Source organism: Ascidiella aspersa, chromosome 1 (genome assembly GCF_963924565.1).
Source record: "Ascidiella aspersa chromosome 1, kaAscAspe10.2, whole genome shotgun sequence".
NCBI classification, from domain to species: Eukaryota; Metazoa; Chordata; class Ascidiacea; order Phlebobranchia; family Ascidiidae; genus Ascidiella; species Ascidiella aspersa.
In genome coordinates, this window is record NC_139447.1 from 25,107,219 (window position 1) to 25,130,693 (window position 23,475).

The 23,475-nt window shown below is 37.2% G+C and overlaps 3 protein-coding genes across 3 annotated transcripts in view; all 3 read left to right on the top strand.

Annotated features, from left to right (window-relative positions):
- Positions 1-472: 472 nt before the first annotated feature.
- On the top strand, positions 473-14,807 carry LOC146168489 (uncharacterized). The gene is made up of 25 exons (XM_083389074.1): positions 473-733; positions 1,372-1,523; positions 2,592-2,741; positions 4,125-4,261; positions 4,888-4,962; positions 5,194-5,307; positions 5,559-5,795; positions 6,357-6,484; positions 7,628-7,775; positions 8,560-8,755; positions 9,244-9,300; positions 9,393-9,442; positions 9,515-9,553; positions 9,683-9,881; positions 9,960-10,024; positions 10,245-10,395; positions 10,582-10,696; positions 11,029-11,189; positions 11,560-11,681; positions 11,883-11,955; positions 12,039-12,122; positions 12,247-12,393; positions 12,956-13,178; positions 13,671-13,822; positions 14,614-14,807. Exons 1-25 carry the CDS (start codon positions 631-633, stop codon positions 14,791-14,793), a joined length of 3,258 nt encoding a protein of 1,085 aa, XP_083245200.1. The 5' UTR covers positions 473-630; the 3' UTR covers positions 14,794-14,807.
- A 1,217-nt stretch (positions 14,808-16,024) lies between these two features.
- Positions 16,025-18,029, top strand: LOC146168490 (uncharacterized). The gene is made up of 5 exons (XM_083390943.1): positions 16,025-16,156; positions 16,390-16,487; positions 16,629-16,845; positions 17,354-17,531; positions 17,884-18,029. Exons 1-5 carry the CDS (start codon positions 16,070-16,072, stop codon positions 17,973-17,975), a joined length of 672 nt encoding a protein of 223 aa, XP_083247069.1. The 5' UTR covers positions 16,025-16,069; the 3' UTR covers positions 17,976-18,029.
- A 784-nt stretch (positions 18,030-18,813) lies between these two features.
- LOC146168491 (phosphatidylinositol phosphatase PTPRQ-like) overlaps positions 18,814-23,475 on the top strand; it is a 38,185-nt gene continuing 33,523 nt past the window's right edge. Inside the window, 10 exon segments of the mRNA XM_083386279.1 lie at positions 18,814-18,876; positions 19,450-19,584; positions 20,209-20,286; positions 20,792-20,864; positions 21,253-21,375; positions 21,552-21,722; positions 21,815-21,911; positions 22,200-22,444; positions 22,538-22,667; positions 22,858-22,991. Coding sequence (XP_083242405.1) covers positions 18,814-18,876; positions 19,450-19,584; positions 20,209-20,286; positions 20,792-20,864; positions 21,253-21,375; positions 21,552-21,722; positions 21,815-21,911; positions 22,200-22,444; positions 22,538-22,667; positions 22,858-22,991 — 1,249 coding nt within the window.

The following is a 23,475-nucleotide window of genomic DNA, read 5'->3' on the forward strand; positions in this document are numbered from 1 at the left end:
TGGCCGGAGGCCAATCTGTCAAAACCAGTGTCCAGTGTGCACGATTTAAAGCGAATTGATAAAACTTACACCATCGGCAATTGTTAAAAACATTACCCTGTTTATTGTCGTTTATTGATATTTGTTATTTCAAGAGCAGTGCGTGGCATGAATGAACATTTCTATTGTTGTTGATGGTTTTATAGACCACCAGGCCGACATTACGAACAAAAGTTCGCTAGTTAAAGACATAAGTTATTTAGTAGTATATTGTTGTTCCTTTTGAGGTTGTTAGCTAAGCCGAGTTTTAATATGTCCGGTCCTTTATGTTTTGTTGACGAACGGCTTTGCCGGGCGACCTGGCGCCTTGGGAGAGCCTAAGTTTTGGCCACTAAGTGCCTTTTTTCTTTCCGCGCACATACTAAAGATTTTACAAGCAACAACACTGCCGGCGGGTTGAGCTGTCCAACAATCAGACCAAAACAGACTGTGTTGTCAACATGAGCTTATCGAGTACCGGTACAGACTTTAACTTTTTAAACTTTCGTTGCAAAAGTTATGATTGGAATCTCTAATTCAGTGGGTATTTTCACTACGAGGTAGTGCCTATTCGTTACGAGGATTCTTGCAATTTTCAAAGGCACACCAGTTATGTTCCTTGAAGTGGTCTTATCAATATTTCTTGTGATTATCTTAAAAGCTGTATACGCTGTGAAATGGATGTCTGGCAAGAAACAAACCTACAGCAAACCAGGTTAGTAAATTGTTATTGTTGTTCTTCGTTTCTGGTATCGCTAAACGCTTAATTCAAAATTTAAAACAAGGCCGGTGTTTTCTGTTGTTAAATCATTAGGTAGCAAGTGAAGTGCAACTTATAGTAAAATACCAGATAGATTACTATAAATGTTTGCACGAAGCATTTGTTTACCTGCATAGTCTTGTCTTAAGCTGTGATTTAGCGGTTTCTGATCTTATTTTTGTTAAACCGAGAACTGCCATCCGCTTTTTGAGGTGTTGTGTTTGGGGCAATATATCGATTCGAATTCTCACGCAACTTGTTTAGAATGCGTTGCAGTATTATTTTTCTTATTGCCTGACGTAGAAAATTTTCTTTTAAATTCTATAAAAACTATTTTTTAGATAAGTTGTTTATTTTTACGAACTTCACAGGCCAAAGTAGTTGATTCAAACATAGTTATTAGATTGTGAAGTAAATAAAATACTTATTTTTATAATGAAATGCAAATGGCCTTGCTGGCAGGTTGTCAAAATTTGCTGATAGCATTTAATTAACGAGTGGCCATTAACTAGTGTTCTCACGCAATATTCAAATATGTGTAGAGGTATCGATTTCCTAAAACGATCTGATGATTAATTGCCGTTTGTTGACAGGCCACCTATTTGCGATTAAGAAATGCATCGCTTACGTGTTTTTTCGTGCCGTGCAATCGTGGAGAAGGCGAAATAGGGAACAAACCCACTTCCGTGGCGATTCCTACTGGCAATCGATGGACCGTGACCAGCCGTTGTTACAGCATGCATACGTGAGTAACGTTTAGCGATGACAAAGAATAAATTGACTTATTTTGCAAATAAGTATAATTCATGCATGCCATATGCAAAGCATAACTTATCACGGTCGACCCTCACACCCCCTACCCCCTCTGACCGACGACTGATTTTCTGGCCACCTTCTTATCCGGTGTAAGTATTCTAAACCTGATTTAGGAACTCGTAAATTGTTTTCAGTTCGCGGAGAATGATCTACGAATCTGTTCAAACGTTTAGGAAAATATTTTTGCTTTCACAAACTATTTCTACCGCATCAAACTGCAAACTTTACTAAGATGTTCCACTGAATGTTAGCTTTCTTAATCACCGACATTTAGTGCGAGCAATTGATGTACAAGAAGGGCCGTGTTTATACCCAAGCATCCGAAATTGTTTGCCTATCCCATGTTATGTCCGACGTCTGCGTGTAGTAGGCTACCAGATTTTAGTCTATAAAATAGACCTCGACCGAGATATGGTCCGCTTTGATACATCCAGGTGTGTTATAGAGCGCACCCATGCGTTAAAAGTACGCCAGTTGCCGTGGATTGAATCATTCTGTCCTGGCGACTGTTTTGCGCAAACGCTGCCCGAAAATAACCGTTGTTTAAATGTATTATGGAGAAGCATCCTGTTTGCCTTACACGTGCTGTTATTTAACTCCGTCAGTAATCCTCCTCAGGAGACAAAGTGTTTTGAATCATCGAAATCAAGAACACCGTGGTTTTTAGGTCGGTTATTGTTGCTGTATTATTCCAAATCGAAAAAAATATTCGCGTTTGTCCTCACAGTATACAATTAGTTTTGCGATTAAACACCGTAATATCCCGTTAGAAATATATATTTTTTTAATTTATGGGTGTAAGCTTTGTTTTATGAATAGGCATTTATTAATGTGTTGACATTCAAAATAAGTATACAGTTGAGCGGTAAATTTTAGCTTGTGCAATGTACCAAAAATGCCGTTTATCCGACCAAAATGTTCGTTTTTGGCCACATTTCCGACCCGCGATGTTAACCGAATGGCTTGCAAGATAAAACCACACCAAATTGTTTTGCAGGCTGCTGACTGCGTACAGTTCACGGCGATGGCAGAAAGCGGTAAAGACGTGAGCGAAGACACGCTGGTTATGCTCAAGCTAACGATGAGGCCCGATAACGTTGCCGAACTGTGCCTTTACCTCCAAGTGCCCGGCCATGGGTTTCTTCAGGTGTGGAAATGCTGATGGCTCACTGCCAAGGCTGTATTTTTAAAATATCTTTAAGTTGGGGCTCAACAATAATTGTTTAGGTTTAAATTGTTCAACCGCCATGTAAATCGCAACTTTTTAGGGGCACGTATTTTCTCTAGGGGAGCGCCGTTCCGCAAATTTGGCACATTTTAAGCATAGCGACAAAATAGGACGAAACCAATAAGGAAATTATTCTAGGTTTAACCTGTGATTAATTATGATACAATCTGTTGAGATTTTACTTTTATGAGGTTTCTTTCGCCAGTCGTATATTGATCTAAAAACTTCTGGGCCTAAATATTTGTAAAGTTCCAATTCTCCCTTCGATTGTTATGCATAGATAATGATCGTTACGCCGAGGTCGTGATCGGTTACTGGCGTCAGGTTTAATTCGGCCTAACTGTTAAATACTTATGTATTATCTGCCATAAATATAAAATGTTGATGTCGTCAAACCAAACATAGTCAGTTGACATGAGCGTAAATATATTACATTTTTTCATATGGCGTTTTTCCGCCAACAGTTGCTAAGAATTAGGGAAAAAGTATAGGCTGTGGTATGAACCAGTTTTTCCCAAACTTTTTTTGTCGCGATCCTCTTTTTATTTTTTTACATCTTTGCGCCCCTCGATCGATTGACCAGACTACAAATATTTATAATTCGGCAAAATGTTTACATTTCTAGACAGTTTGTTTTAAGTTTGGCGAGAACGTGCGGATTTTGCCAAAACATGCACGAGTAACTAAATTATTAAGGTTTATTTGCGTCATATAACTTTTTGGTTCCTATAAGAAGAAAGAAGAAAATGTTTTGTGCACTTATGTAGGAACAATGGAAGATTGTCTTACTCGTAAAGTAACTTGAATAAACCACGAAACTAAAGTAAAAATACAGATTTGGGAACAGTTCAATGTTCAATGTGTGTGCTCACGTTCCCTATACTGCTATTTGTTTAGATTATATGTTTTGTTCATTTCTTTTGGTAATATTTTATTTGAAAAATAGTACACGGCGACCCCCAAGACAACCTCTTGCGACCCCCATGCGGGGAACCACTCGTATAAACAGTGCAATATGCCCATTATAAGATAAGTTTTTTGTATTGCGTGTTTTCATACAAAGCCTCTTGCCATTTGCGTGACGTTTTAGAATTAGATTGCAATACCTAGCTTTGTTTACCACTTAAAGTGTGGCGTGTTTTGGTTGCAACAACACAGTTTTGTTTCACGGCTATTTTACCGAACGAGCACACAGTCTCGACCACCCGAAATACAACGTAAAACGTCAATGCTTCTCCCACGCGACCGCCTGGCCTATGGTCGCACGTCTATCGGGTGCCAAGTGCTGTTTGTGGTTTTCAGCACCCGTCGCATCCGGATACCATCATCACCTGCAGGTCGTACGACTCACAAACCAACACTTACGCGGCCGACGGCGTCCTTATCGAGATAAAAGAGCCCGGTCGGCAGTGGAGAATTTCCTACCACGGTTTGATGAGGTATACTTGTTGCGTTTGATAGCCGGCTTATCGGTGTAGCTGTCGTCTTTATGGAATTGCCCGTGACCCGATTTGAAATATCCCCACAACTTATTTCGCATAGAACTGATTTAAAAATAAATTAACTGAAATTATTTTAATATATGTTATTACAGATTATTTTTTGACGTGGTATTGTTGATTGAAACCAGACTTAAAATATTGCCCTATTTTAAATCGAACTAATCTAAACATTTACGAACAAGTTTGTATCACATCTTTCTTGGTCCTTAAGGGGCGGCATTTGCGTCCAGTTTACATATACACATACCCTACGTCAGCTGATGCACTCTACCGTGGCCGAAATGTTTGGCATGTAAACTAAAATTGTGCCTTGAAAGGTTCGGGATCCCTTCACCTGAAGGGCACCAATTATTGCCGTCAATGTGTTATTGTTACTATTTTTTGAACTTGATGTTGTTCTATTTTTATCAACGAGCGTGATTGAATGTAAAGTCTTAATCCTAACTTACTATCTTTTCAAACCTATTTTGTTTGTTAATCGGCAGTTATATATATTTTCTCGTTCGTGACTATTTGTCGGTTATTTTTATTCTTATCTCACTAATGCACGTGTTTGTTTTTAGAATGGCAAACACGATGAAAGAACCCTCGCGATGGTGCGACGGAAAGAACCTCGTCTATGTAAAGTTCGGATTCACGTGAGTTGCCCCAAGTGGCTGATGTGTAACATTTAACGATCTGCTTTATGGAAACTCCCTACTTACCCCCGCTTGGGTGACAAAAAAACGCGTAAATATTTTTGACTTGTTATTTCTTCGAAAAGGCTTTAAGCTTTTCCAACAATAGATTCCAAATAATAAGTACTCGCGCTAGGTATTTTGTTTCTAAAATTACGTAATAGATTACTTAAAGTCTAGATCAATTTATAGCTGGACGTCGTATTCTGCTTGCTACGATTTAACCAACAACATCGACCCGCATATTTTGTCCGAGGCAACCGCCCGCGAATCGTGGTCTTACAACTTCTTCCACAAGTTGCAAACGTAAGTCTCTTTTAAAGATTTAATTACGACGATTAAAAGTGATTTGCTGATTAAAATAAGGGATTTGTATTTACCCCTTCGATCGTTGTTTATATGCAATTTTTGTTTATATGCAAACATTTCAACTAACCAACTTGATCTTAGCAATATGAATGCACCAACTGCATATGAGTAATATATACATAGACGTACCTTGTAATAAATACAGTATATAGAATTCTTAAAACCTTGTAACATAGACCATTTCGCAGTTTTCGGCTCACCCACACCAACTACGAGCAGTGGGGTCAGCTGCGGGGCACCTTGTACGTCGACGGGATGGAGGAAGGACCCATGGGGCGAGAATTAACCCTGAGAGGAGCCAGGAGTCACTCGTTCGGGCTCATTAACTACAGCGCTTATCACAGATACATCAGGGTGCACGCGCACACTCGGAACGGATTAACTATCAGCTTGACGGCGGTGTGCATTAGCGACATATTAACACAGTGAGTCAAATTTCGAATTTTCGACAGAACGACATCAACCAATATATCAAACAGATTTAAATAAGCGAAATGTTTTCCTAAATATTTGGTCACTCATTTAGGTAACTTTCATTCTCGTGGCTTTAGGATCATAGCCGTAAGTTTTTATTTAATTTCAACATACAAATATTAGTAATTGATATTTTATTTCGGAAAAGCTACCAAAAAAGTTAATCTATCCGATTGTTAAGCAATGATAAACATCCGTGTTTGTGCAATATCCACCCTGCGGCACCGTTTATCCACATAAAGCGTGCACTTGTCGGTGTCAGCTGATGGATTGTATATTGTACAGTGGTCGTCTACCTGAATATTATGGCGGTCAGATTAAAATCAATGTTCTTAGCAGATGTGGTTTTATAGGCGCCTCTTCATTGGGTAATAGCTAGGCTAATCTACGTCCTTCAACTGCTTCTCTGGATTGCTTGGGGCCATAATTTTCCAAACATGCGTAAATTTGAACTATGAAGACTGATAACGACGGTCTTAAAATTGTAACGTGTAGGCACTTTTCCGTTGCAGCGTGACGAGCGGTTATGTGGTGCTGCCCAATCGTACGTTGGAAACTATTACTTGGACCGATTTGTCCCTTAGACGACACGGTGAAAACGGATGTCTGCCAAACCTTATTCAGTTCAACCTTACCACTGGTAATTTTGTGTATGATAATCGTTTCATTAGCAACTTATGTTTTAGTGTTGCAGTGACTTTATCCACATTTAAATATATTGCTACTTTGTCGAAGATATTAAAGTTTTTAATTAATCGACTTTACAACAATGTTCGATAAAACTCGAAATAAGTCATCACGACGTTTTTCTTTTGTTATTCTTTTGTCAAGTTGATCTCCTATTTCGGCGTTCACTTTTCTCGGTTTTAGGGCATTAGTCATACAAAAACAAACATGTACAAAACGCTCTTTGTTCTGAACTGTTCGACCCGGGACCCGAGCTCTTACAACAACAAAATAATCGTTTTACATTTTTAAAACGTTTAAAGTGAAGTTTACACTGAGTCATACGTGACAAGTTGGCAAAGTTTAGTCATACATAACGAAAAACTTGATGAAAAATTAGATACTTGAAGAAGATGTATCTATGTTGTAGAGCAGTGTTTCTCAATTTATAAGTCGCGACCCAATTTTATGTCGCTGTTTGATTTGGTTGGGTCGCCGACTGCAGTAGTTCTAGGCGGATAGATTTTTTGAAATTGATTCCGGTCAAGATGTCTTTAAAATTTGAGAAAACTTCGGTTCAAGTACGATGAAAAGCTCATAATAATTAAATTCGAATTTATTCATGTTATTTGTCTTTTATTGTGTTCGCCCACAAAAATTTAAGTGACAAAAACTAGGTCGCCAAACTTTCGTAGTTATACTTACTTACTCTTAATATTTGGGTATCCGCGATAAAATCTCCTATTTTTTTTTATCTCCTTTTTTTCTTATTGTGATTTTACTTCGTGTCTTGTTGGCTTTGTGTGTCAGTCCCTGACGAAGGCTTGCCGGATAGTAAGCCGAAACGTTGGTAGAAAATAATATATATTGCCAGAGGAACCTGTTTTAAATATACTATGCCTGGTAGCAACAGCATATTTATCCGCGATAAAAGTTTGAAAAACATTGTTGTAGAGAAACAATAAATTTTCTTGCTGTTTTCGACACTGTTTTTTGTTGTATTTAAAAAAAAACATTTGTTAGGCGCTTTGTCTTGGTTTTGAGCTTGAAAACGTTCCCCAAGCAATGCTGCATTTCGTTAATTAATATTCGCATGATGTATTATACTACATTGCAGCCACCCAGAAGTGCAATGTGGTGTGCCTGGTCGGTCTATCGCCCGAGATCAACAACGGTTCAGAGTGGGAGGGGAGGACACACAACTGCCTCGCCGATGTTTATGTCAACTCTGTGGAGGGGAGGGGAACTGTGGAGTTCTACTACAGGTTCGTGGATATTATGCCACCATGTATCTGTTAAGTGGTTGCGACGTGTCCAATGTTTTTGGTTTTTGCTGTGGAAACGGTAGTGCTAAATCACAACATTTGGTCGGCGCAGTTTGGCTTACAGTATATTCGCCTTATTTGTTTTTGTCGACTGGTAACAACAACTCTCCTCTGCAACGTTTGGAAAGTGACAGACTAACTTAATCAGACTTTAATCTACTTTGTAATATTCTTTATTGCTCAATATTAAATTTTCAAGCAGACTGAAATGCAACTGATTTTCGACTATAATTTGCGCGTTGAATGTCCTGTATGTCCTATCTTGCGCTTCCTGTACTAGTACATCGGCGCTCTTTTTGCCACAGGCGATGATTTTAAGCACCAATTAAACTCTCGACCTCAACTTGACCTAAAAGCGGTCATACAAAGACTCTTTTTAAAGAGGGCATAAAAAATACGCCTTAACTTAAAAATATTATATTATTTTTTACGCAGATCCAAATTATTAAACTTCTTAGATTTCTTATCTGTAAAAACCTTTAGTCACCATACGATGCAACTCAAACTACATTATACAGTAGAAATCTGCTGTCAAAATCGCAATATCCCACTTATGTTTTGACGCGTCACGGTTAACCAAATGTGAAGAGGCAATGATTTATGAGATCTTCCAGACTGGTTAAACGTCGTGCGGTTTGTACGCCACACTACTGGTTTCTCTTTCCAATTGTTACTAAATGTTCAGTTAATGCAATAAATAATATTGAAATTTAACGATCGTCAGAACACCATCTATTGTTTGCCCAATCGAACGCACGAAGAAGCCTTCACCATTCGCCTTTAAATTTCCTTCGACCGACTCTACCAAACTTGCTCTTTGTTTGAACGAAGAAAGCTGCCAAAACCCGCAGTTCGTCGGCGAGTCGGGATCACAACTCGCCAAAATCAAATCTATCATCCACAACCACAACCTTTCCCAGGTATGGTATATGCAGTGTTGTAAACAAGTCATTTCGGAATGACTGAAGACCCAGTCAAGTCATTTATAAAACAACTTAAGTTCTTGTCAAGTCTTTTTGAATAAATAACAAGTCAAGTCCCGGTCAAGTCCTTATCAAATCAAGTCAATTCCAAGTCAACTTGTTCTAATAACAATTACATGTTAAGTTGTTGAAATTGGGTAAACTTTGTCTGATTACGAGCAATACCTTGACAAAAAATAACAAAAACGCAATATACGCCAAGCAAATTGTTTGATAAATAACCCAATTTTACAAAAAATTGCTGAATGAAACACTTAATTTTAACCCAAGTCATTTGTCTAAAAGACTTAAATCAAGTCAAGTAATTGTGTCCAAACACTCAAGCATTTGTTAACAGTGACTTCCAATTTCGAGTTTCAGCAATAAGAAAGATACCTTTCCGATATTTTAACGAAAGTCAGGTTAAAATCAAACGTTATTTACAGTTTTATGTGATGGACGGATTCTGCGTTTCTGCACATGCATTTTGCTTACATGTTGAGGTAAGTCGCTTTTGTGACTATTACAACAATGCAAGTGCAATATTTGTAACCGTATGGGATCGAATTTATTTTAAACGCGTTACATGTTTCAGGGTAACAGCGAAGTTAAAGAACTACTTGAGACCATGCAGGTCGTACTGAGGTGAGATCGTATTAAACATTTAGATTTATTATTAAAACGCTGTTATTTAAAACTATTCATTATTTTTACCAGGAGCAATAACAGCGAAGATTTGAGGAACATTTGCAACAGGTACGGTATACTATGCATAAACAATGTTACGCCGTAAGTGATTTGTACTGTTAATTGCTGACGTGAAACAATACTAACATGTGGTTCGCCTATACAGCTTTATTTATTCATATATTTCTTAACTTTTAGATGTTACTCGGCCTTTATCAATTCAACCTTTTCCGGGTCTCTCGCATCGGAGCTTGCTTCTAAGTTTAACAATCTGTCAAATATTAGTCGGCGGATGGCCCTCAAATTGGTTGTGTCTTCGTCGTTGGTTGGGGAAAGTTCCTTATGTGGTGACGAGTCGCAAAAAACTTCTTATAGCGATTTGACCAACCTTAGTCAGGTAAATTGAGCCTAATCTTTTTTTTTAACGGATTATTTGTGGTGTTGTGGTATTTGTTTACGAACTGTTGCTACTTAGGTCATGAAAAGCATTCTGAAGTGCTGGGCAAACCAATGTGCGTACGAAGCGGTTCAGTTTCGAAGGTAAAAACAATACTAGAGTTAGAATAAATTAAAGAGATTTTCGAAACGTTCGAAATGTTACGTACTTCTATATGGGATTTAGTTTTCCTGCTATGCTGACTAAAACCTTTAACCGTTATGCTCCAGAATTAGAATGTTTTAGAGCAATTTAACGTCGCGAATTTTATCGTCAAAACAAGTAACTTTAAAAAGAGTAAGACCAGAAATGTACGTTCTGCAGACAAAATTGCTATCCTGCCCTTCCCGCGGTACCCGTGTTAGTGCATGCGATGGTCGAAGATCCAAGAGCTTCGGGAGTTATAACCACTTGCGATCCCAACAGTGGTGATCCAACCGTTCTCTACTTAGACGCAAACTACGTTGTTAAGAAGGTAAAATGAAAGTCAAAACATATTTTTTTACCGTAAAGCATAGTTTTCGAATTTTTTTTGTTTTTATTTGGTATTGGATCTAATTTAAAAACATAAAAGCGGCGTAAACAATTATTTTTGATATTAATAATTTTATTCTTCCCCCAAAGTTATAAACTAGGTATTTATTTTAACTGTGTCTCACAGGTTACTGCGGTAGATCAATCTCAACCAGATCGGATGGTATTGCGACGAAGTGACGACGGGTCGTTTCGAATCGTCTCGCAAAGCATTGGATTAAAACAAAAGATCACCAAGAATGGTAAAACCAAGATTTCAATCTCGTAGAACGTGACATGTGAATCATGTTTTTGTTAAGTTATTTCCGTAATACCCGGCTGACTGTTCCAAAAGTAATACAATGTCGTCTTTGTGTAGTTTAGTATAGATGTTATATATAAACAGCTATAGTATACTAAACTTGTCACATAGATTTAAGCTCCTAAATTCAAAAAAGGATACATTCTAATTTTAATTGCAGATACTTGTTTGTCATACCGGATATGTTTGACAACTATCCTTAAGTTTAAAACCTTAGCGGGAAATTACAAAAGGTTTATAACAATGGCAAATTTAAGTGTTTCATTTGTGCAGGTCAGTCAGGACAAGTAACTCCCAGTGACTTTTCAGTGGAGTATGTACATGAATGTTGTCTGTCTTACGATAACGTGCAGCGGTTGGGGCAGTTGGCGCTCGACCTCAAAAGCGCGTTTCGTCAGGATAGAGAAATGTGCTGGACTACGACACCGGGAAAGGTGAAGCGGTTTTGTTTGGTTCCAAAAACTATGACGGTATATTTGTTGAGGGCGATTGCATTTTTACTAAATTTGTGGCCCAAAACCAAATTCATCAGTTTTTTAAATTCTATATTGTCAAATTAACAAAATAATTTTTGGTAAAATAATTAATAAAGTACCGTAACATCCTAAATGTTTGTCTTGTAGTATATGCAAACATTTGCTAGTATTAAAAAAGTTGTTCCGTGCCTTACTTTACTGCAAATATTACGTATATGTTATTATAGATTTCTCCCAATGTGTTGCAGGAATCGTTAAGTTATTTTTTGTTAAGGAATGTGTTATCTTTTTTAACAAATTTAACAATTATAATATTTGACGATGACAGATTTACCTGACTCGAGTTTGTCGCATGTCGGCCGACTACACGGAGTCCGAGTACGAAAGTCTTCACGAGTTCGACTCGGCCTACTCGCTTGACGCTACTCGCACGAGTACAGAACAAATTGGGTAAATTATGACGTTTTGGCCAATTAGTACAAAATAAAATTATAATCCTACATAAACTCGGTTCCTTAAACTTTAATTATTATTATTTTTGTTGAAAAGCTGTCTGTGAGATGCAAATATTATTGACCGTAAGTTCTACACGTATTCGCCATTTTGGTATACTTATATTTTATTTATTTTTGGTATATTTATTTTTTACAGGGATGTTTTACCTGAGATTTCTACTCCATTGACGATTTCAACAGTTGTCTGGTCAACCGCCCTTTCCTTAAAGGTTTGTAATCTTCTTATTGTGTCAGCACAGAAGAAAGAAACTAAATTATTATTGTGAACTAAATTATTGCGATTTTTGTTTAGGATGTCGATTGTATCGGAAACTCAAGCGAAAGCGAAGGGATGGTTGCCAGCGTTGCTTGTGGAAGAAGCATGATTAACGTACATGTACGGGAGAGTAGTTACATTTGATCAATGCTAAAAGTAACGATACGTAAATCACAAATAGCGATTTGGATAAATAGTTGATTGTAGGTGGGCATTACGTTTGTATTTTAAATGTTTTATACAGGATATGCTCCCACCATCTAACATCTCCAGCTTCCTCGGAGTCGACACAACTGGCTTAATTAGCAAGTTGAGCGAAGAACAGATAACCGATTATCACGGAACAAGTCTTTCAATACTTCAACGATTGCAAAACAAACTATCTTACGTGGTAAATATTTTACGTTTCGTTACAATCAACGACATGATTGATATCCAGGCACAGTAATGAATCTTGGTACCCAGGTGTACGGCACAATATTTTTTAAACATCTCTAACGAAACGAACGTTATCATAAATTCATGTCCAAAGGTATTCCTGTAATGTTGTAAGCTATCAATAAACTAGGTATATCAGTCCATGTCAAATATATTTTAAATTATTTGTTTCCAGTCAGTGAGGCGTAATTGCTGTGTTTTACTCAACAAACGAAGGTTCTTTGCATATCTAAGGATTAGAATTGCACAATCGAACGGTACAATAAATTGCTCCATTCCAAATATTCGACGTTCCTGGATGCAATGCGCCATAGAATAGACTCAACCATATTAAATCAATTTATTCCTGTCAAAGCAACAACCCGTCAATCGTTTGCTTAACTTTTATAACATAAATTGTGCAATAGGCTATATACTAACTTTTAAATATATTTAAATCTGGTTAGTAAATCATTTTTGCCTTGCAATATTGCAATCAATAAACAATAAAGCAATATAATTTTTTTACAACGCAGTTTAAGATAAAATCATCCAAGAAGCATCCGCACTTGTTGATGAACAAAATCACGACGCTCAAGCCGACCGAAATTGCCAGTGCTCGTGGCGAGTACAGCAGCATCGCCGATTCTATACTGCCATGCCTCCGTGACGTCACGAGATGTTACGTCATCGCGTGTAGGAAATTTTACCTTCTCGAGGAGGTTTTAAAGGTCGTCCTATCCGGTCACAGGAAACCAGGTAACGTGGGTTACCTAAAGGTAATCTGGTCAAGCGTATACCTATATCAGCAATATCATTACATTTGTACGCTAATCCGATTTACGAAAGTAGCCTAATTGGCAGTTTGCTACGGACTGCAATTACTCTACCCCTCATCTGTTTTTCAGCCAGAAATAACCCTCATTTATTTTTAGCCAGTAATTGACCTTGAGAAAAACATTATACAGGAGACACTTAATCTGATAATCGACTTTACCCACCTAGAAGTGTGAAATGTTGAAGTGTTTTGTGATCTAATATGTATTGAGGTTTTAGTAATTTGTAATTTGGTTTTTGTAATTATACTAATAACAATGGTAAGCGTAAAGCATAAGCATATAAGTATGAACTTGATTCTAATTTTAAATCACGAAAATTAATTTATTTTAACCTTGCTACCACTTACTTCAACTATGATTATACGTTGGCGCTCGCGGCGATTCTAATTCCACCTGTCTGCTTGTGACGTAGCTATGACGCCGGCGTTGTCCCAAGACCTTGGGATGATCTTGTGCGCACCGGATGGAAACGCACCCGTTACTATCGCAAATTACATTCAAAGTTTGTCGGAAGCGATCGTTGACGCGGGGTTTAAAGAGGAGTTTGTGGCAATGAAGCCTTTGGTGAGTTGAAAGTATAGATCAAATCTGGCGTTTAAAATGTTTGAAAAATATTGGGTTTTCAAATTATGAATAAATTGTCCAAGAAGTTTATTTGATTTTTCATAGCTTTGCAAATGCCTTGTCACTTTATTGTGCCTCTGGTTAATATGTAAAAGGCATTTATTTACCGATTATACAATATAAAATTATTATGGCGCCCAATATAAGTCTGGCCTTTTTTAATAGAAAATTTACTTTTCATTTTTTAATTGTGTTGTATCTAACTTATATTTATTGTTACCTATTACGTTTCACGCAAATCCAATTCAGTTTGATATTATCTTGGGTTTGTTCAATATTTTACGACCTGTCTTTTGGGTGCGTCCAATTTTTGATCGTGACAAACTGGTCCAACTACGCCCATCGATCATAAACATTGTGCTATAATTTTATACCCGTAAGCGTAATGATACGTCATGACGTCTTTTGGCAACACAACGATGCTTTTAAGGTCAACTAACTCACCTTCCGGGCTAGATTCGATCATATGATTAACTTAAAAGGTTATGCTGAGCTGCTATTTTTGAAAGCACTTTTAAGGAGCCAAAAGAAACACAGCGTGTAATACTAAGCGGTGATAGCTAATGGCGTTTGACTCTTATTTCCTACAAGAAACGAATATAACAACTTATGTGTTGATTTACTGTTTGCGAATACAAAATATCGCGCAAGGCGTATTGCAAATTTGGGTGCCATGTTTTTTAAAGAACCTGCTTAAATGTATGCTGGTTTATTTACGTCCTTATTTACAGAAAGCCGTAAAATGGCTGAACAGCAAAGATTGCGGCAAAAAGGTTAGTGAGTTGTACGGCGACTTTATGGAAAACCACGGCCACCGATGCTTGGCCGAACTTGAATTACGTGAGCAATCCTGGCAGCAGGACCAGACCAAGGTGGTCACTGCACTGCAGGTTCGATTAAGCTCGATTTAAACGAATATATTTCTATACCTGGCTAAGCCGTACAATCATCAAGTCCATTGTTAACTGTTGTGAAAGGTACATCAACGTATTACTAAAGAAGTATCAAAATAAAAAACTCGACTTGAAATAATAAGAAACAGATGTACTTAAACAAAACAAATATTTTTGTAGTGGATAGTCATCTTGCCAAGCTAAGCTATTTCTCTAACAAAGTGACATAGGCTACTTTTCATAAAAAAATAATTTGAAGAATAATGTGTTGCATTGGAATTGACAAATCTACGACAAATATATGAATTGTCTATGCGTAGAATAGTTACATTTTGAAAACAGTACTTGATCTGGACATCCGTTAAAGCGAGTGCTACTACAATACGTTATTTTTGATAAAGGGATTTTAATGGTTTTATGTTACCTGATTACTGATTATTCTGCTTAAACTCTATTTTGCGCTTTGATTGGGTGGGGCACCAGGCCATAATCCCCACAACTATATTTTGTGCCACATTTGAAAATGCCAATGTAATTTTTTGCGCTTCTCTTGTTTGGGATACAAATTAGGTTTCGTACTTTCAAAGTTTCCTCGAGAACAGCAAGTTTCTTATGATTACTTGTTTTATGATGTCACGTTGCGGCGCAGCTTTGTTACGCCATCTTCAAAATCATTTTAGTGCTTCTCAACAAAAATCCTATCTCCACACCTACGATTGTGTATTTTTTGCTATTGGTATGATACACGGGGTATAGGCCGCGCGGCACAGGACAATTGCAAAATTGACGCGTGATAAGTTATGAACCACTGGTTTACCAGTTTTTGTGTTTTTGTGTTCAATTTTTTACCAATACAGGTAGACCTATAGTTCCTAAAAATGTTTTTACGTAGGCAACTGTGGAATGCCAAAGCGAAAGAAGATCAAACATCAATCTGAATGTTGACAGTCTGATCGACAAGCTAAATTCTTCGGTCAACTCCTTTCAAAGGTAGCATAATTATTTTCTACTAATGTAAAAATATCATCGCCTTTCATTACTAATCATCGCATCGCATTACTTTCGAATCATTGCTTTAGGCTTTAGTTATTCAAGACACTAAACTAACTTTTGGTACATTTTCTAATGTTTGCAGCTTTCCTCCCAAAGCGACATATTATTTGATATACAATGTATTTTAATTCAATGTTTTTCACATCACAAGTTTATTGTATCATAACAATATGGCTGCTTAATACTGTTTAGATTTCTCCTCCGTTCAATAATCCCCTGGACGCAGAACGCCGTCCGAGAAATGGACTGGAGCAAATCCCAACAGATAAAGATAGTCGACGCGTTAAAAAAGTCATATTGGACGCTGGCCAAGATGCTAAGAACAGAGGTACAAGTGCACTGTTTTCGTCGTGCTATAAGTTTTGTCTTTTTATTTGAAAAAAATTAGGCCTCGATGATTATCACCGAGCAGTTTAACGTCCAAGTATAGATTGTATTTTTCACAAAGTTGCTGTGTTTGTTTTAAATCTCTAAAAATCTTTAGATAGAAATATACCAGTAAGGTCGTCAAAATAGCATGAGTGACAAAACTTATTATAAATTGGTCATATTGCAATTTAGAACTTGTTGCCTGACGAAGATCTTCTTTTCTTTCTTACACATACCGAAGTCGGAAAAATGGTGAAATCCGCCATTCCTTTGCCCAAGCTCGTAGCAAGGTAAAATCATCACTAATAGTGCGGAGTTACGAAATACACAATAGCTATATATTTGAATCATTTAATTTGCTACCTGTTTGCTGAACTGTCTGGTTGGTAATGAGTAATGACTCAACTACTTTATCTTTATTTGACCACCAGGTCGATCAAACGGCGTCACATCCATTCACGTCAGAAGAACCTTACTCTTTCGCCCACGTGCGACCGAATACCGCAAGAACCAATCACTGAGTTCTCTACCAACGCTAACGAGAGCATAGCGTTTAACACTGTGCTGCAAGGTGTCGCTGTGAGCGGCGCCAAAGTGCGGGCCCCGGTTCGCATTGTGTCCGACCTCTCCGAGGCATTTTTAATTGAGGTGATTTCTATTATATTAACCGCTACCGCTGAAGGCCCTATGAGGTCACTGGCTGTATAACATGAGACCCTTTTGCAAATAGGTTATGGTTGACTGTAGTGCCTCATTAACTTAATTAAGTAAAAAGCAAAGCTTTTCCAACAAAGATTTTCCGACATTTAAGCAGCTTGACAGGCGGTAAAAATGAAATTAATTTTTATCAGTTTATTCATTAAATATTGTGTTTTTATAACACAAATTGTCATATTTGATGAGTGACCCTTTATTTACGGCTTTACGTTTAACACAAAAACGACATACTGATATTATTAAACTCATATTATATAAGGTCAATTTGTATCAACACTTTTGTTCCTAATGATAAAGAAAGTGTTATACACGATTTGGTTATTATTTCTAATTTCATTTTTATTCTTATTAATGTAGCGTGTAAAAACAGTTTATCAAAAACTGTTTTGCTAAACAATTAACTCTTTCCATACTTACCTTATTTTAACTTCTCTGATAGGCAGGAGAAATCCTTATAACCGAAAAACCAGATATCGGTTGGAGCGTGTACTACCCTCTAGTGGTCGGTTTGGTGACGGAATGCGGCCGCATGTTGTCCCAAGGAGCACTTGCCGCGGGCAGATACGGCCTCCCCTGCGTCGTTGGCATCAGTAACGCAACAAAATGCTTCAAAACAGGTTCCTCTAATTTTAAAGTTATCAAAATTGATACGTTATTTTACGAAACCTGTAATCTCAGTTAAGGAAAGCCATTTTAAGATGTTAAAAAAAAACTATACATCCACATTACAACATGCCCAACTTTTCAATTTTTGCCTTTTTTAAGATTGATATTACTAGTTAACGCGTAAAACTGTGTTACAAAATCGAAATTTGATTGAAATTTAGCAATGATGACGAATCAATATAGGCTATGCTTAAATCTATTTTTATAGTTTCCACTTTTGCCTAGGATAATGTTTCTTTATTTTATGGTGTGTCAAACTGTGGTTGTTTTTGTTTAAAGTAATAATATATTTTTACCGTGCAGGCGATGTTGTAATTATGGATGGTACCAATGGAACCTTGCAACGGGCTGTTGGTGGATTGGCCGCCGGAGATACAACTTCTCTTCATGCGTGAAAAATTTAAATTGTTGTATACTCGTTTTGTTTTAATAATAAATTTTATCGCGCCCATTTATTCTGTTCGTTGATTTGCTTCACAATAAAAAGTGACACCTTGCCTCAGTGCAGCACGCACAGTAGTGAATGATTAACACAAATGTTGTAGAAACATATTTCCTGGCACACATATAAATTATGACGTCACGTTAAAAAGTTTGTGCCGTTATCTCTGAAACTTTTTATGACCCTCAACGAACACCTTTAACCGCCTTTCCAGCTAGTGTCGATATTAGCTATGTTGTTTCGATACTTAATCATTTTTAAGGTTAAAAGTCTGGGCATTAAGGTTGCAACGAAAAAAGTAGAAAAAGTGTGTTTATATCAAGCTCGTACCGTAGAAAAATACAAGCCCAGGTTTTTTGAGTGTTTACAAGCGTCACGCGTTCGGGAGAAATGCGAAGAAACGACATTGATTGCGACGGGAACAATAGTAAGTGGAGTTGACGAGTGCACTCATGTCATGGTTTTCTTTTCGCTCCGGCCGTTAACTGTCACTAAACTAAGATGCGATGTAGGGGGCTTGAGAAAGAGTTGAACCACTTGTGGGTGTCCTTCCATCGAAAAACAGCTTTTAAAGCCTTGCTTACTCAGATTCTTGTTGAAGATATATATTGACTATTGGTAGCACACCTGCCAAGCCTATACGTTAATTTTTAGTTACGTTGTTTTGTTTAGTGTGTAAACATATGTTTAGAAGAAAGGGAAATTCATCAAACCTTGTTTTATTTTAAGAAGATTATTTTTTAGTTGGAGCAGTGTAGAAGATATAGTTTTTTGCTTGTCTGATATCAAACATGATCACCTTCCTAGTTGCGTGGATGGTTTGCATCATCATAGGTGGACCTTATACCTCAACGGTAAGTGTTTAGATTTTATTGATCTTGGCAATGAACGGGAGTATAAACCACTATGTTTCGTGACATAAACTGTTACCATTTCCTAAAGAGCAGGCTTTTGTGCCGCTACAAGTTCCCTGTATAACATTCAAATGAAATGGGTTTAAACAGTATAAACCTGAGATGATAACCCATTTTTTAAAGTATATAATTAATCGTTACGTGACCACATTTGTTACATTTAAGATATGGCCAACTTCTAACAAAATTCTTGGTTTGCAACTTGATTAAATTTAATTGCAGATTTTTAGATATTTTTTACAAATTATTATAATTAACTCTTTTAACCTACTTTCAACCCTATTCACTTCCAAAGCTCGCGTGTTTTCAAAACCAATCCGAAACTATACCAATAGAGTTTTTTTTTCAACACTTACTTACGGGGCCTAACATTTAATTATAATTTAGCGATGTTTACCAGTAGCCTATTTAGTTATGTTGTGTGTTTTTTTAATATATAGGCCTTATACGTACTGTAGTAGGGTTGTAGTTGTAGTATGAGCAACAATGAATATTTTAATTGGTTTTACCCAGAATGCCATAGTACTGCCAGTTAAACATAATGAGAAGTTTGAAGCCAATGTTACAAAAGTTACTACCAGTTCTGTAACTTTGGAGTGGTCTGGTGCAAACAGGGTCCGGATTTCTAATGGTAAAGTGGAGCAATCGGTAAGAAAATAGTATTGTTTTTGAAGGGATATGCCTTAACTGCTGTGAAATAATAATGTATATTTTTCACAATTTAGTTTGATTCTCCTGAAAACAATACTCGCTTTGAAGATTTGGCCAATGGCGTCTCTTATACATTCGTTGTCGTTAATTTGGAAACAATGGAACAAAACATCCTAAACGTCACCCTTGGTAAGAAGAGTTCGGCGACAAAAAGTCTTTCACTTTTACCTAGTGATATAAACCAGTCATTTTATGTCCCTGGCAAATCGTTTTTTTTTAAATAGTCCCAGTCCTTGCATAACAAATAATAACAAAGTTGAAATTACTAATTTTATTTCTTTCCTATGAATATTTTGCTAAGCAAATCCACCAACCAGCGTAAAGCGGTGAAACTGTTTAATAAGAAATAATCACTAGTCAAAAAGTTAGGTGGTAATACAATTGTCAAATATCTGCTTAAATGTTATTAAGGTAATTCGTTTATACATAAAGACTTAAGTCGAGAACATTTTTTAAAGCAGTGACTTTGGTGAACTTAAGTCAAGTCAGTTTATTTAGAAAAGTCATTAATGTACCGCTATTACCTCTTTATAATAGTCTTTACTTATTTGTTTCCTTCAGCAAGCTGCCCTCAAGGATGGCTGGGTCAGGAGAGCTCTTGCTTTAGCGCATCAAACAGTGACCAACAAAATTGGCGAAGTGCTGTCGAAAAATGTGGCAATACACCTAGAGCCTACTTAGCCCATCCTAAGTCATCAAAAGAAAACTACTTTCTGACCAGAGTAGTACCTTCCAGCAATGTAATGTATTGGATTGGGGTCAATGAAACGGTGAGCAGTGAAGTGGGATTGATTTTATTTGAACTTCTGAACGGAAAATTAATTGCCATCTGCAAGACGGCAACACAATAAGAGAAATAAACAAAACACAGACGTGCATAATTATATATGTCTATAGCAAGAAACGTGCCCATTCATTTTAAGGCAAACTTATTAGACATCATAATTGAATGTTTTTATACACCGCTTTTGATTTACAATTCACTAGATATTGCTATCAACTCTGTTGGAATTTATTTAAGACTGTTAACTGCGACACATAAAATGCATTATGTGACAACTTATAAGTCTATGGTTTGGTAGTGCCTCACATCAATGTGTATTTTATCTTATATGGTTGCTATAATATGTGTATTTGTTTCCAGAATGGACAGAATTTAACCTATAGTGATGGTACCCCTGTACTATGGACAAGCCTTCAGCAGGCCGTGCCAGAAGGTGCGGAAAGCATCTGTGTAGCGTTCATTTCCTACAAATTGTCAAACGCAAACAATTTCACAACTGATTGGAATCCGATGGACTGTGTTTATAACAGAAATTACATTTGCCAATACCAAGGTATGATAGTGCTCAAACGCTGATATATGTTTAAGAAAGGTTAATTAGTTTAAGTTAAAAATCACGTGAATAAACAATTACCAAAATATGAAGTAGCCTAAGCGAAGGACAATCTTACAAATTAATTACATTTAGGGCTGTTACACTTTGTTTGAAAATGTTAGCTTTTTAAACTGTACTTTTTAAACTGAACTGTTTTGCATCAAACCAAATAAACTAATTTTAAAGGTCCTATATACGTTTTAAGTTAATTTTCGTCTTTTTGTAGTGTCTGATTCACCAAAAAAGTTCAAGGTGGAAGCGGATAGTACGCGTTTACGTGTTTCGTGGGACATTCCGCCTTATATACCTATTTCGATGTCGGATGATGTTGTTTTAAACTTAACAACAGGTTAGTCTGCGGTTTATTAACGGAAACTTTGTTAGTAGCAGGAGTGTTGTGTAATACCCTTCTATATCGACAAATTTGCAACGGTAGCCCAAAATCTATTGCTGTTCACTATAAAGTTAAATAGTTCAAGTCGATAATTTGGGATGCGATGTATAACTTTTTATTCCATTGTTTAGGTGATGGCGAGGATGTAAGCAGCCGACGGAGTACTTTGACACGACAATATAGTTGGTTATATGGCGTTAAACCTGGACGACTGTACTACCTGAATGGTGTTGCAGTCCACCGCCTAACTTCAAACGAAGAAGTCTTTAGTGGGAAATATCCCGCCACAGCCTTTGTCACAAGTAAGCTTCGTTATTTGGATACATCGTTTATTAATTATTTTGTAGGGATACCTCCTTAAAGACAAATCTTGAAGCGACATACATTTTTTCAGAACCGGAATCGCCGAGGAACTTTAACACCATTATGGAAGGACCGACATTTGTGGAGCTAGAGTGGGACCTGCCCAGCGAAAGATCGCAATACAGCACGTGCGTATTCTTTTAATTAAGTTACAAATATATAACCTCAAATACTTTCTGTGAAAATGTTAATGCGTAAGAGAGAAAAATGATTTTATACGAGAAAATGTAAACACCTACGGATTCATGGCTCAACAAAACCCATCAGTTGAGCTAGAAAAATAAGTATATGCTGAAAGTATTAAAAATCCTTGGCAAAAGAAAAAAATCGCTGTCTAATCTTGTATTTATAAGGGAGAACCACACATGTATAAGCGTTAACCTAGATGATTTGACAAAATACAATATCATTTCAAGGTTCAAGTTGAACTACAAAGTGGTGGAATCGCAATTAAACGAAACTCAGTTGGTTGCATCGGACGACGGGGAATTTGTTTACGAGGGGGAAATCGTGCTGGACAACAAGACTAACACCGGCAAAATTACTGGGCTAGAACCTTATACCCAGTACCAGATTGATATTGTGGCGGTCAGCAGCAAAGAAACGGCGAACGGCAACGTTTTTGCTGAGAGTCACGTTACAGCAATGGACTTTAGGACCCGTGAGTAGTTGCGTAACTTAAATGCGTTTTGTGCAGCAAATGCAAGTTTAAACGACCTTTGTAAAACTTTCCAATTATTATATCACATTGCAGTGGTCGCACCTCCTCGGAATTTTCGCGTCACGGATTTGACTGAAACCAGTTTCAACTTGGTTTGGACCCCTGCTCTTGGAAAAGTACACGGATATCACATCACAATCAGACCTATATCGGCCGATGAGTAGTAAGAAACATATCAGAAATTTCATCTCTGAATTGAGGCTGGACTTACTTAATATTAGATGCGAAGCGGTGTCTACATAAAGCTACACAATAACACACACGTTTTAAAACCCAGTAAAAAGAGAAAATATTTTTTAATTTTACCTCTGTTGCAAAATTGGACAACTGTCTGTAACATTACTATTTTCCAGCTCCCACAGTCTGACCACGAACGAAACGTCTTTCCTGGTTGAAGGACTCAAACCAGGTTGGAGTTACAAAGCGGAGATTGAATCTGTTAGGCACATAGAAATGAGCCAGTCGGTCATCCTGTATCAAACCACACGTAAGTACCTTTTAAAGTCGACAAACGTGCAGTTATTTCGACATTTTGCTGTCTCCATAAAAGCGTTGTGTTTGACGGAAAACTAGGCCTTCCTGTCTTGTCCTTTGAGGCAATGTTTGTAAGTCTAATAAAATGTGTATCCAATCGAGCATTTAAAGTTAAACTGGTTTAGCAATAATAGAAAATATATATGTTAAAGATTTTATTAACAACAACCTAAAATAGCCGAAGATAATCCTTAGTATTACCCATAATATCAACCTCTAAAACTATGAAAACAGACAACCCTCGAAGAACGTAGGTAATATTATCCAAACCAGGTCTTAGTGGTAACACACGACGCCAAAACAAGCCTTAATTCCGCATGGGTTGCATCTATTTTAGTTTTGTTAGCTGGAAATCGCACTCCAAAAGACTTTCCCTCTAGATGGGCAAATGCCGATTCGGCGCGTCACAGAAAGGCATGAGAGGCCTTTAGTAAGTT

What these genes read in the sequence shown, in the direction of transcription:
- LOC146168489 (XM_083389074.1), top strand. Translation starts at nt 631, where the DNA reads ATGTTCCTTGAAGTGGTCTTATCAATATTTCTTGTGATTATCTTAAAA. An exon ending in ATTAGCGACATATTAACACA is followed by an intron (nt 5,796 to 6,356) that starts GTGAGTCAAATT and finishes TTTCCGTTGCAG; the next exon opens with CGTGACGAGCGGTTATGTGG. An exon ending in TTGAGGAACATTTGCAACAG is followed by an intron (nt 9,554 to 9,682) that starts GTACGGTATACT and finishes CTTAACTTTTAG; the next exon opens with ATGTTACTCGGCCTTTATCA.
- LOC146168490 (XM_083390943.1), top strand. Translation starts at nt 16,070, where the DNA reads ATGGACTGGAGCAAATCCCAACAGATAAAGATAGTCGACGCGTTAAAA. An exon ending in CCAAGATGCTAAGAACAGAG is followed by an intron (nt 16,157 to 16,389) that starts GTACAAGTGCAC and finishes ATTGCAATTTAG; the next exon opens with AACTTGTTGCCTGACGAAGA. An exon ending in AACAAAATGCTTCAAAACAG is followed by an intron (nt 17,532 to 17,883) that starts GTTCCTCTAATT and finishes TTTACCGTGCAG; the next exon opens with GCGATGTTGTAATTATGGAT.